At 34.6% G+C, this 14,596-nt stretch overlaps 1 protein-coding gene across 1 annotated transcript in view; it reads right to left on the bottom strand.

Annotated features, from left to right (window-relative positions):
- Positions 1-14,596, bottom strand: part of LOC129225223 (uncharacterized) — a 79,294-nt gene that overhangs the window by 47,098 nt on the left and 17,600 nt on the right. Inside the window, exons 6-10 of the mRNA XM_054859796.1 lie at positions 12,347-12,443; positions 11,286-11,443; positions 9,297-9,458; positions 5,895-6,024; positions 3,263-3,420 (exon numbers count right to left, since the gene is read on the bottom strand). Coding sequence (XP_054715771.1) covers positions 3,263-3,420; positions 5,895-6,024; positions 9,297-9,458; positions 11,286-11,443; positions 12,347-12,443 — 705 coding nt within the window. The remainder of the gene's footprint in view (positions 1-3,262; positions 3,421-5,894; positions 6,025-9,296; positions 9,459-11,285; positions 11,444-12,346; positions 12,444-14,596) is intronic.

The raw sequence follows: 14,596 nt of genomic DNA, 5'->3' as shown, positions 1-14,596 counted from the left end.
TTAGAAACATATTATTTTAGGTGTCATTACTGTAATTTTATATTAAAGTTTAAAACAACCCGTGCAAAAAGTCATTCGAATTAGAAAAGTCTTTTTTTTAAAATAACTCCATAACATACTAATTTCGAATGATTATACTCCGAAAGTAATAGGAGTGACACCGATTTTTTTAATTTCATATGTTAGACGAACATGTTGGTTATCAAACTTAATTAGTTTCAGATCTCTGCTATGAGGGCGAGAGTAATAGTTAGATTTTAAACATTTGCATTTGTGTGAAATTCATCACATAAAAGTTCCAATACCTTCTGGCGCCCTTATAGTGACACCAATTTTATTACATATTTTTGATGTATGCAAGTGTAGCTACGAATTTATGTAAAAACGTTGGTGTCATCATGAAGGCGCTTTGAGAAAATTGGCATTGAATGTAGTAAAAAAATTCATTTTCGATCATTTTTAAACGGAGTTTGTGGCCGTCGCCCTCGTAGTGACACCGATTTGACAGCTGTAGTAGTATCTAAGAAGACCATATAATAGTATAGAATTTAAAAATCCATGTCATTATAGGGGTGCTTAAAGCAACAAGAACTTTAAAATCTGCAAATTTGAAAAACACGCAAAAATGTGCCACGCCTCCTAAATTTAAAAATTTAATTTCCCAAAAACGGTAAGGCAGACAAAGTTCATATTTTGCACAAACATTACATTCATGATAAGGAACAACATATGTGAAAATAAGAAAAATTAAAAATGTCAACAATCACAAATGTCGTAAACTGCCTGATTCTTAAAGACATTGGCTCTTTAAGTGACTGTGGAGATCCGAAAACGTGCACAGCAGTTTTTTTTTTAAATGCAGTTTCCTCGAAATAACTTTTTTTCCACTGGTGGGCATTCTGGCTCAAAATTTGTGATGATATTTAATAAAAATATTTTTTGTAATTCAAGAAATGTGAAAAAAATGGTAGAAAAACATGACATTGCAATCAAACATGTCGAAAACATGCAACTTTTAACCTTTTTTTTAAACAAATAGGTTCATATTCTTAGGAAGTATGTTGCCTATGCAAAAGATAAATTGAAATGGTTACAGCTAAAAATTGTGGCTTCGGTAATGCCCACCAAAAACCATTCCATCCCGGAAGATGCTGCAATTACTTGAAACTCGATAACTAAAAAATAACACGGGAACAAAAAAAAAGTTTTTTCTTTGGTGCCTAAAGTTTGAGAACGGATTTTAGATATGTTTGGGGCTCTGAATTGAAACATGAAATTTAGTTTTTCTCTAGCAGCTCTCCTTTTTTCAGATAAGTGCTGCTGTTTTGCCCAAAATATACAGATTTAGCCCCATTTTGCGCACTTCTAAACCAGTGGCGTAGCTAGACCCGACTTTCGGGGGGGGTTACTTCTTTTATATTATATATATATATATATATATATATATATATATATATATATTACATATATATATATATGTAATATATATATATATGTAATATATATATATGTAATATATACAATAAAGAAAAAAAAAGAAAAGGAAAAAATTCCAAGCGATTATATATATATATATATATATATATATATATATATATATATATATATATATATATATATATATATATATATATATAATCGCTTGGAATTTTTTCCTTTTCTTTTTTTTTCTTTCTCTTCTCTCTTCTTTTTCTCTTTTTTTTTGAGACTAACTTTTCGGGGGGGGTTTTGTCCCCAAAACCCCCCCCTTAGCTACGCCCCTGTTCTAAACCAAGCATAGGCTTCTGGATCAAGGATTGCTTTTAGCATATTTGTCCTATTGTCAGTCTGCGGTCCAGTTACGTTCAGGAAAATTCACTACATGGAGTAAAAGTTTATTAACAGAACTTCAACATATTAAGGTCAACTTGTAAGTTCTTGTTATGCATATATTCGCTTCGCATGATGCGTGACGAGTTTTATCTTTGTATATAATATCTTCAGCGCCCGATTAATATTGTGGATGACTCTAAACAAAAATCTTTTCGGAGTCCTCTGCAGTCATACCTCATAAACATAAGCATTAATGGCGAACCAGAGGTGGTGGTTTCAGGGGTATTGATGAGTTGAACCACTTATTCAAAATACTTGTTGTTGGTAGGTAGGTGTACAAGTGTTGGGCAGAGAATCTCACACTTGTACACCTCAAAAAAGGTAAATAAATAAAGGAGAGTACCTAAATTTTCTTAAATAATAGACTGCTACAATTTTAGTCTTTTTGGGGCCCTTAAAAATCGGGGACCCATTTCCAACAGCCTAATTTGTCTGTTTGGTAATTGAGCTCTGATTTATTTGTATAATAGGGATAAAAATTCCATCTTTGGTTTCTTATTTGGAACTATGGATGTAATTTAAACCTCATATCACACACATTTCATTGTTATATCTTTGAAACTTGAGCTCCTGTGCAAGAACTAATGTTATACTTGAACTCAAGGTACCAAATTCATACGAAATAATATATATATAATAGTAATCCATAACCCGTGCACCAAAATGACTGTTTCCCTGTGCAATTCGTTATTACGTGCTATTTTCAACCTGAACGCCCGGATTCGCAATAAATATGTTAAAATGAACTAAAATGGTATGTAATAATGATTTTCTTTTCGTAAAGTGATGATATTACACCTTTTGAGAGAGTCATCTTTATTACCTTCAGTTTTTTTCTGTTTGATTTTTGCTTTCAATGTATTTCCCGTATTTTACGTTTTTTAACCCTGTCCCACGAGAAACGTAAAACTGAGGTTCATTGTTAACTTTCCACGGGACCTGAATATAGTGTTCTGCGGTGAAAAACGAGTAAACAAAACTTTATATACAAAATACACTTAAACCTGTAAAGTGGACCACCTGTCTAAGTTGATCGCTTTTTTCAGGTACAAAATTAGTCCTACATCATATAAATCAACTTCTGTAAGTTGACTACCTGTTTAAGTTGACCACTAATGTAGTGCACTGCAAGTGATCAACTTATACAGGTTCACTATTCATCGTTGTCATCATTGGTACGCATTCATCCTTTAAAAAAGTTTTGCTAATATGGCACAAAAGTGCTTGACCGAAAATGTTTTTTCATAGTTCTTCATATTTTTTAATTTACTGATAGCCTTATTTTGAAGTTTCAATTTAAATGATCGATAGAATGCTCCTATTATTAAAAACAAAACAACCTGTTTTAAATGTTGCAAAATAATTGATACAACTTTGTAAATTACTTTACCTCTGTAACGTAGCTGAACTCATTATTTGGATAAAGAATCGTTGGGTCAGCCAAGTAAACAGCTCCAGCTCCCCTTGGAAGTTCGAATTTAGGAGAGTAATCCTTAATCCTGACAATATCACATCGACCAGTATCGTAGCTCATGTTGTAAAGGTAGCCTGAAAAGATGCACTTATTTAAAAAGCATAGTAGCCCCTCGTTACGTCGCTCATTCGGATACATCGCGCTTTTCTTTTGTCTTCCGCAAAATTATACACTGGTGGACAACTGCTGAGGACGGATATTTAGCGAACAAAAAAGTAATTTTGATTGGATGTCAAGTTTTTTTAAACTAAAACCAGAATGCTAAAACACTACAATGACGATAATTTATTGCGCTGTGAAATCCAGAAGGCATTAAAAAGTGTTCAAAGGGCAAAACGGTCATTTTGTGCTGAATACGTAAAAGTGTAGAGAAGTAATTATCTTTCGTAGGCATTCCGGCGTAAGATGTCAAAACGGGATTTGGTCACCTTGGAGAGCGATGTAAGCTTCCACACATCGTGTCATGCTTTGCTCAACATTAACCCCCTGCTGTTGGCGTATTTAATCCCATTCCTCTGTCGGTGCTCGGATGAAGGTTGTTTTCTTGTTTATTGGAGGGCAATGTCGACCAACAAGACTCATCTCCAAAGCATCCCAAACATTTTCAGGTCTGGAGAACGGGCTGCTCGCATCCGATGGGTTGAATATCTTTGCTCTCTAGACGCTCCTAGACAGCGATTGTTCGATGACATGTTGCTTTGTCATCCATGAAAAATTTAAAAAAATATCACCGACAGCACCACAGAACATGTGAAAGTAAGGCAAGAGAACAACATTAATGATCGTTCATCAGTCATAATCCCAGTCGGAAGCATTGTAGTAGAGAGCTGACTTGTTGACCATGGGATGTGCACAACAGGTCGGCGGTATAGCCTGACTTCATGCAAAGGTTTGGCTACAGGTTTTTGGAATATTCGCTAGTCATTATCAGCTAGAAACTGATTTACTACCACAGTAGCTGAGCTGCGCTGGTTACTTTTTGTTGCTAGCACTACGTATATCTATCTTCTGCAGGCGTCGTACTACGTACACGAGCTCCTCATGACGTTTGCTACACATTTCTTTTGTTTGAAATGATTTCCAAGGCCTCGAAACAACATTGTGGCTAACGTTGAACTCCCTGGCAACATCTGTTATGTTTCGCCTTTCCTCCATCTTGCCAATAATACGGCTACGCGTAAAATCGTTTAAGTGAGGTTGGAAAGGCATACCGAAAATTGCAAATTCTTCAGTTGATTCTTTCCCGTCAATCTCTACCTTTGAACAACGACGGTCCTCACGCGCCAAATCCTTTATATCGCTTATCAGCTTTATCACGTGACGAACAACGTCGTGAATCCAAATTTTGCCTACATGCAACTCATCTTGCTGTATGCCGCTGTTGCCATTTTTCCTTAGCAATCGTCCACCAGTGTGTTAAAAAGAAATGTTGCTTTAAATTGAAACACTGAAAAAAAAGTTATATTTCTAAAGAGAAAAAAAATCTGTTTTAAATGAATGAGCAAAACTGACATGTTTACTTGATATTTTCCAACATTGACATATTCCACTTAACTGCCTACTTGAAAATATGATATAAATCCTCTTGAAGGTTTTTACTTGTTTTACATTTTCAACACCCCATAACTTTGAAATCATCAGCAAAAATATTGATGTTTCCAGAAAGCATTCTACTAACATCGTTAATAAGAATAATAAATTGAGGAATCTTGTGGAACACCACTTTTTAAATCTGCCCACTGAGAATGATTTGCTTGGAGCCATGTAGACTTGGATTAAATGTAATGCACAATGACTGTCGCTAAAATACACAGTATGATCTAGAAATAACCGAACTTTTTAATGATAGAATAAAATAATATGATTTAAAGCTAATGTTTATTTAAAATAGGAGCCATTTAAATCATCACAACGTTTTCAATGCTCTTTAGCACCTCTGTCACGGCTGCTTTAATGACTAGAACATCATCGTAAAAAGCTCCTTAAATTGCAGTTTTCGGGACACAGTGGCTCTGCGGTAGAAGTTCCGGCTTCATAAGCCGGAGGACGTGGGTTCGGTTCCCACCGGTAACCTGGGTGTTATTTCTATCTTTTTGCACTGCGAATCTTTATTGTGTTGTCATGGCACCCTATTTTTCTTTAGTGTTTACTAAGGACATGACAACAACAACTGTAGTTTTCAAATTTGGGATCAGAAAATAGTCATATGGAGATAGATCAGGTGAATACGGAATGTGATCGAGGATGCAAATTTTTTTATCTGTTCCCGAAACTAAAAACTGCAATGAAAGGAGCATCTTACGATGATATTTCAGCCATTCAAACAGCCGTATCACGGGTCCTAAAGAACATTCCAAAAACCTAGTTTAAACAGTCTATGGATAAATTGGTTTACAAACGTCGGTAAACGTTGTATACAGCTAAATGGATCCTCCTTTGACTAAATATTATCTTTAAGACACATTGCCACGCTTATTTTATTACATCAATAATAAGTTTATTTATTTTTAGATCACACTGCTTACGTTTCAGGTTCAAAGGTCCTTACCGTGAGTCATGTCAAAGATTGCACCCACCGGTGGTAAAGCTGTTGGTTCTGCATCTTCGGGTGTTTCTTTCGAGGAATTCCAGTTTGAGTAATAGTAGGCTACATGATTGGAGTCAGTGTCTAGAGCCATCTGAAAGTTTAAAACATTTCTTCTTGATATAAAGATAAAATTTTTCTTGCAACAGCCAAAATAACTGTTGGTTTGTAATAAATTGAGTCGCGTGCCTCTTTGTATTTATGCTGGAGTTTGTACGAAACGCGAAGGTGCACAGGTTCGAAATGTTTCTGATGGTAATATGTGTGCGAATCACTCAAATTCAACTGTCGATTTTATTAATTGTCCATGTTTCGCATGCATGCCATAGTTTTATTGAGTCGGTTGTTTTATGGATATCCTGTATGTTTTATTTGAATTTTTATCATCGGCTATTTTCGTTGATAGATATAAGTACAATCGCGTCCGTTTATAGCGAAGCCGTAAATGGCGAATTTACGATTATAACACAATAGCTTCAAATCCTTTCCTCGTTTCATTACGTATTATTAATTGAATTTGTATTATGAAATTGCGGCTGTCACGAAATGTTTATTCGGTCCATTTGACTTTTCTATAAATGGGAGTGACTGTATTGTCAGTTTACCAGGAGAAGACACTTGGCTCTGTCTTCGTCACAAGGTATCCGACGATTCTATTTCACTGTTCTTGGAAGAAGGCTTATGATCATAGCAATTTTCCGCAAAAGCAGCAGTTTTTAACATTTTAGCGCTAAACTGAACTCTGCATTAGAGAAGGCGGAGCGAAGTGCCATTGGTTCGAAACTTTTTGAAATACGGTTTCGTTACTTTTGCTTAATACGTTCGTTTTCACAAATGGAAGAAGCGAGTCACTATGATTCCACAGCCTGTGTGCATTTCCATTGAAAACGTTTATTTTATAAATAGAGCACAAAATATACAAATAAGTATAACTAGTCGACCCGTGCGGAACTCCGCACTGTACTTCAAATCATTTCATGTGGCATTTCGCCCTTTAAATATTTCAAAGATAGAACATTTTGAAGAACTGCTTGTCTGTATTTTCATAAAATGCTTAATCGATCCTTGACTTTCCTGAATCATCGTGTTGTGTAACAATAAAAAACTTTCAAGAAAGTTGTATTTTCGTAAAACCCGAACTAAAGAGTTGTACTTAAAGGTGTTGGCAGGGGTAGTTTTGACCCTTTTGAGAAAAAAATTAAATACAAAGCAATTATTGATGTTAAAACAGAGCAGAAACTCAAAAATGCCTCTTAGAACATATTATTGCAAGGAGTTGAAGCATTCATGATGTTTTTGTACATAAAAGAAAGCATTAGCTGCTAATTTCTGAAATGCAACTGAAACAGCGCTGGTTATTCTAAGCGTATTTTAAACTTTTTCCCAATACTTAATTATATGTCCTTAACATATCTGTTTAATTTAAATAAATTGCATTTTAAATACAGTTATTTTTAACAAATTTTTACAAAGATACAACATTATGCAGGGAACTATGCAGCTGCCTTCCCAGGGATCAAACTGAATCCCGCCGTATTTCTAGGTATACGAAGACCGTCATAATTCTAGTCTTAAGCATTGCTTTACATGTAATGTAAACAGAAGGGGGAGTCGGGGCTCGTTGGAGCTCGTGGCACATTGGATCGGTGTCAATTATTTCAATGTTATTAATACTTTTCTTTTAATTTATGAACAACAAATAGCACTATATGTCTACAAATCCTATCATGAAATCACTTGGTATAGTTATATTGAACAATTTTATTTCAGAAAATAATTTTGGCAGTGCGGAGTAATGTTCAGAAGTTTGCAACAATTTTCATCAAGATCGGAGCAATAAGTTAAATCTCTCTGGTAAAGTAAGTTCTTTTAGTTCATAATTTTTTGTAGTTTCTTTATTTTTTGTCATAAAGAAAAAAATTATGACAACATTTTTTCAAACGGGTATGCTAGTCTACTTATAGAAAAATCAAGAAAAACGGAAACTTTTAGAAATTTTCAGAAAAGCAATATTTTAGAAAAAAAAAAAAAAGCAACACTGAAGTTGATAAAGATCCAAGTTGTGTTGAGTCTTAAGAAAATGCAGATGGTTCTGACATACAGAGCGCAAATGTAGTTGGTTCATTTAATATTTGGTTTAACTTAATGTGTTGTATTGATCTTTGAACTTTTTTTTTCATTCTAAACCCAAAAAAGCTTAATTTAGTTACAATATTGGATAATATTTATCATTAAAATTGTGCCTGCACTGTAAAAAAAATCAGAAACGTTTCTGGGAAATAATGAGCAACTGATGTGCCCAATTTCTGTAAGTAACTTGTCTTGAAAATAGCAGAAATATTTTCCACTAAAACTCAGTAACCTTCCTGAAATTACCCTAGAATCTTTCCTGAAGAATTCAGAAATCTCCCTGGTTAAAGCCATTCGGGTTTCTGAAACCTTCAGAGAAAACTTAGGTAGGTTTTATGTGATAGCTTGGCACTCTCCTGAATTACAGAGAAAGCTCCAAGAGCATTATTGCAAGCATAGCTAAAGCTAAGAAAGAATTGCAATAAGCATCAAGACTTTAACTCGCCTGTAATTCTTGAATAGCTAAGGAATCCACAGACTTTTTTTGCTCCCATTGGGAGCTTAGTCACTCCGGACGGTCTTTATCTAACTGAAGCCGATGCACTTAATAAATACGCTGAGTTTATCTTTAAACTGGATGCTAAAACTATTTTTTCACAATAGTGAGAAGTCTGCATTCGTGTAGACTTCTCATCTCTCATGAACTGTAGCTACTCAGGAAACTTTTTGACAAATACTTTTCCTCAGGAAGTGGATAAAAACCTTCGAAATTTCGAAGCGTTCCACGGAAATAATAAATAACGTTTTCGATTTTTTTTTTACAGTGTGAAGTTGTTTTCTTAATGGACTGGGGCGCATTGACTCATTTCAAAAAGTTTTGTTAAAGAATAATATTAACAAATTAATGCATAAAATTTTCAAAAAAGAATAAATAAAATGGGATGATGAGAAATATTTAATGAAACTCATGGCATAAAATCAAAATGCTTATTTAATTTGTTGATAAGATAAACAATGAAAAGTAGAAAAGCTAACCAACGTGCTCCAACTCCCCCAATATGGTTTTTGGATAGAGTTTTTGCAACCATTGGTAAATAGCCAGCTTTAAGTTGCCAAATTTTCAGTTGTTTATTATGAGGACTACCATTAACTGGCTAGGATAACAAGTTTAAAATTGTATGTTCGAAACATTTAATGAGGCTCCGAAAATTATGAAAAACATTCAAAATCCAAAACTTTCCAGTATTTCTGAAAACAAATTTTTTTGTTCCGCGCAAAAGGTTGAATATAGGTTACCATGAGTGTGCTGTAGTAACTATACAGTTGGGAGTCATCTCCGCTAAAATCAAGGACTCTGAACACAGCTTCAGCATCGAACCGCAGGCTTTTTCCTGTTAGATCCGGCATGTCTGGACCGTCGGCGAGATCTCCACGCTTGCAGAATCTAGTTTTAGGAAGCTGGAAACGATATAGAGGTATAAAGTTTTTGTTGCAGAAAGCCCCCTTAGTTCTAAAAATGTTTTAAGGAGGCATTGGTTAAACATAATAGAGGTGGAGAGACTGTGTGAATGTCAAAACGGAAGACAGAAATGTTTGCGCAGTGATTCATATTATGATATACGGTGTAACTTCGATGTAACAATACCCGATTCAACGAATTTCTCAATTTAGTGATACACTTCACTGATCCGGGTTTGACTGCATTAAATGTTTATGCTCCTCGATTTAACAATGTAATTGATTTAACGATAACTTATTCCAGTCCCTTGAAAATCGTTACATCGAGGTTATACGATATTCATATATGATATTCATCTTGTAAATGACAATTTTTATTTTTAGAGAATGATCGCTCAACAGTGTTAGAGATTATTTTTAGCTGAGTAGATGCTTTATGGTAAAAATGTTTAAAACACTTCAAAGTTGTGCTAAAGGAATGAGAATAGAAAAGGATGAACAAAGGAACTATCTCAAATTTTGTCTTCTTTCCCGTAAAAGATATTTAAGAAAAAAAAGTATGAAAGATGACTTAATGTACTGTAAAAATATCGTTAAAAACAGGAGGAAACACACAAACCAATGAAATAATTAAATTAATATTGAAAACAGATAAAAAATAATAAAAAAAGAAGAGAAAGAAATAAAAGAAAGTAGGGTTTTGGGATGGGGAAATCTGTTTGGATACTCCTATTTAATCACCATTGCAGGTTCCATTTCCGGTAAAGGTTCAATAGGAACAAAAAAATTTTTGTTCAAAAGATCTCGTTGATGATACAAATGTTTGATTTTTTTGATTAAAACTTTTTTTGCTAAATGTTGAACAGCTCAAAAAAATTTAGCCCCGGCACCTGCGGAAAATTTGAACTCTTTATAAATCCTGATAAAACGAGTGAATTTGCCCCGAACAAATTTTGTGAAAGTAATCTTGAACGAAAAACGGGTGTGAAATAGTTTTTTTTTTCAGGGGGCGGGGGGATAATTTACTCCAAAACATTTCCTAACGCCTACGGGGGAAGTTAAAATCTTTTTTTGTTTAAAAAGCTCAACAACTTTAATTCACCGTTCCCTACACAGTAAAATAATTTTTTGTAGGGAATTTTGTGTAACCTTACTCCATAAAACCGGTGGCAACTTAGCTGACTCCACTACTCTTGAGTTACTGAACTGATACAGCTGAGGGAAAGTTACACATCGCTTGTGGAAGGTTACACCATTGTAATCAATGTAACTATAGCGTAACGTCTCACTCATTTCTGCTTAAGGTTACACCAGAATTTTCTGTATGCTTACAGAGAAATTGCTTGAAAGCTTACACATTAACAAAAATTATGCTTTAATCTGGCTTTCTTGAACATTTTATCAAGTTCATGTTTTTTAACAACCAATATACACCAATTATTTTAATGTACAATATTTATTCATTTTAATGTAATAAACAAGACATTTTTATTGCAGTAAGAGAGGAAATGACCTGAGTGTGTCCGAACCTACAGCGCGAATTTCACAGACTCGCAAAGCAAGAGCTTTTACCGCTCGGCTACCAATGTCGGTTTTCGTCTCGCTAATAAGAGTTTACCTGCTCTGCGCCGATTCTGATCTTTACTCATGCGCTTTGAAATCTACTGAAACCATAATGCAAGGTTCCTCCAAAAGAGTTTTTAAAACGATGAAGCTACACACTTTAGAATTCTCCCCATTTACACCCATTGATACTGGTAACCTTACACATTTTTTTACATTGCAATTATACACAACAGTCACACGTCTGTTTGCTAGGTAAATTACCTGAAAAGGCTTCAAATCCTTTTTGATGTATGGTTGGAAATCCATGACTTCGTACTGTTGCCGAGAGAGCACTTTTGCTTCCCCTGTCCTTCCAGGACCGAACACCACCCGGAGTGGAATTTCCAGTTGAAGATTTTCTGCAGTCGTCACATTCTTTGCTAAAAAGAGAACAGTTAGAAGATTTGAGAGATTTTAAGAATTAATAGAGGAAAAGTGCCAAAATGTCATTTGGAACTTCTTAAACAGTAAGATACGTTTTTAAAAACCACATTTTAAAGCACTTGTCACATAAAAAAGTAAATAAATAAATAAACGTAATTAATGAATAAATAAATACAACTAAATAATAATCAAAGTAAAATAAAATAAACAATTAAATAAACCTTTTGATTCGGTATTAGTGATGTATTGGTCAAAGAATTGAGAATATTCAAACCCCTTTATCTGAAAAAAAATCAAGGGTTTTTTATTTATTTTTCGAGCCAGTCGTAGTAACTGCGACAACCAAACACCACTTTTTCTTTTGCCATAGCAAATCATTTTATCAATTTTTGAAAATTGATTCTATTATCGTATCTTTTGATCTTTACTGTTAACTTTCCTGACTAGAATACACTACATGTGGTAACTTACAATGGTAAAATATTACCAGATAGGTGGCACGAAAAACAGAGTAAATATTTCACCATTTCACTTTGCCTCACATTCCCCTACTACTCCGCTCATAAAATTGGAAATATTAAACATTTTTTAAATAATAAGGTCAATATATTAAAAACAAAAAACATATGCTTGCGTAAAAGAAACTAATCATATTTCCAAAGTAAAATGCCTTATCCCTCTCAAGATTCGGACGTAACGCTGTAAACTACTTTTTTTGCTAACGCTCTGCTTATTTATTCGTCGGTAATGTAGTGAAGAGAAAACTAAATAAAATAAACAGAGAAATGATCGCAATTTTTTTCACAGTTAACTTTATTTCATGCATCACAGAAACTATGTAGCATAGGCAATTTAGGCATATAGGTATACTATTTTAAAATTAAATAATTTTTACTTACTAGTAAAATAATAGTCAACGTAAGAGTTGTCTTTGCAAAGTCTCCAATATTGAGCATTAAGACCACGAACAGGATCTTTGGCATCCCCCATGTAAGCCTTTGAATAAAAGTATATCAATCAATATTTTCCGCAAGGTATTATTGAGCACAAAGGTATAGACTTTCTCAACTTTCGATAATATTTGGGGAATTTTCGACAAATATGCATTGTGACCAAAGCCCGAAGTTTAACAAATTTTTTAATCGGCTGGCTAATTCAACCAAAAGACGTAGCCTAAAGCTCTAAATCATAGCTTAAGTAGCGACAAATCTGCTATCTTGGGGCTAAACGCTGCTTTCTTCATTTGTAGAGTCAATAAAAAACCACCATCAAGAAGCAAAGCACGATACTTCACCATAGCAGACATGGGAAGAAAGCGGCGTTTAGCCCCAAGATGGCGGACATGTCGCTATTTAAACAACGATTTAGGGCTTTAACGCAGCCGACGTACAGTGCCATGTATGTATAGGGACAGTTGGGGTAAAAGGAGACTTGGGGTAAGTGGAAACGAACTCTATTGCTACACTTGTGGTAATTTTTGAAACTAAACTGTTGATGAATGAAAATAAGGCAACATAAAGTAGACATTCTGAGAGCTAAGAGTTTTTCCAAACAATGGTGAAGGCATCATTATTGTTTGAAGATGACGTTGAAAAAAGTTGTTTTTGTAAGTTCAGTAATCTTACATTTTTCACTCCAGCAGATCTACAATGCGAGGTATCTGGTTTCAACTAGTTTTACTTGTCATATGGAAGGTTACTAAAAACAGTTATTTATGAATGTTACCTAACCAGTTGTTTTTGATGAGCAATTTAGGTGTTTCCATTTATCCTATAAATACTGTACTCTGAAGTAAATGGAAACAACTAAGTTTCTCATTCTTCCTTTTTTTTTTTTTTTTTTGGAAAATTAAATTTTGATGTAAATTGCACTTTTGTATGTAGTTTACATAAATTCAGCGCATAATTAATTTTTTTTGCATGGCTTTTCTACTAAAATGCTTTCTGTTTACATTTGGGGATTCAGCGAGTCGCGTGCGACCTGCGAGTCACAGATTGAGTATTGCTGGTGTAGAGCGTTTTAAGTTTCTAAACTTAGAGTGAATAGTGCGATTATCTACCTACATTAACCCATGGGTAAATAATTGAGATGTTCCCCCGTAGTCTCTGGGGTAAAAGTAAACATAATTTTATTCGCTAACTATCAGTAATAAAATTAAAATTTTCATACCCAGTTACTCTCGTTGAGTATAGTCTCGGAGACAGATCACAAAATTTTGTCTCAATTCATGTAAAAGAAAGGAGTGGATCTAAAGTTGAAACATTGGAATTCTGTTTCGCTTTGCCTCAACCGACCTTATACCAGGGGCGCCCACCTAGGGAGGAAGGGGGTCATGGCGCAGACTGCGCCATTGAAATTTTTAGGGGTGTTTTTTCGCTTTTGGGGAGAAAGTCTTGCTTTCGGGAGGTCTTTGCGAAATTTAGGAAGGTGCACCCTTGCCCTTAGAGGGTTGGGCACCCCTGCCTATACTGTCGTGCTAAGCAGAAAAGTCGCATCTGCGCTTTTTGTCAAAATTGAATATGGTCACCAGGTAGTTCTTTGTCATATACTTCAACTAAATATGATGTTTTAAAGTCATGTCACAATGGGAAATAATTTCGAAAAAAATTCTGAAAAGCTGCATCTGAATCTAATGCATGGAGGTTCAAAACTTTAAACGGTAATTTCTCATTTTAAACTCGGCCGCTACTGATTCGACTTTTGCACACAGCACGGCAATATACTGCCGTGCGTCTGAAGCCGTGTCTACCACCGTGCGTACTAAAGTCGTATCGACATTTTTTTTTTAAAATCAAAATTGGATATAGTCACCAGGTGGTCATACATTTCCCCTAAATATAATGTTTTACAATACAATGAGAAATAATTAAAAAAAAAGTCTTATATCTAAACCAAATACATGAAGGCTCAAAACTTTAAACGACAATTTCTCACTTTGAACTCGGCTGCAGATACGAACTTTTGCACTTGGCACGGCTACTTTACTAAGATCATTTTCATTTCTATGGTATGATTAGCGAGTTCGCTCACCGAACTTCGCAGTACTACTTTACCTATACTTTCATGAAACGTCTAGGAAATAAATCAGCCGACAAATGCGAAATTCTGATATAAATTCAATGCAATATAAATATTTACAACGCATAGCA

This window comes from Uloborus diversus, chromosome 6, assembly GCF_026930045.1.
Source record: "Uloborus diversus isolate 005 chromosome 6, Udiv.v.3.1, whole genome shotgun sequence".
Taxonomy (NCBI): domain Eukaryota; kingdom Metazoa; phylum Arthropoda; class Arachnida; order Araneae; family Uloboridae; genus Uloborus; species Uloborus diversus.
Note: the sequence above shows the minus strand (reverse complement) of the source record. Positions and strands in the feature narration are given on the sequence as shown.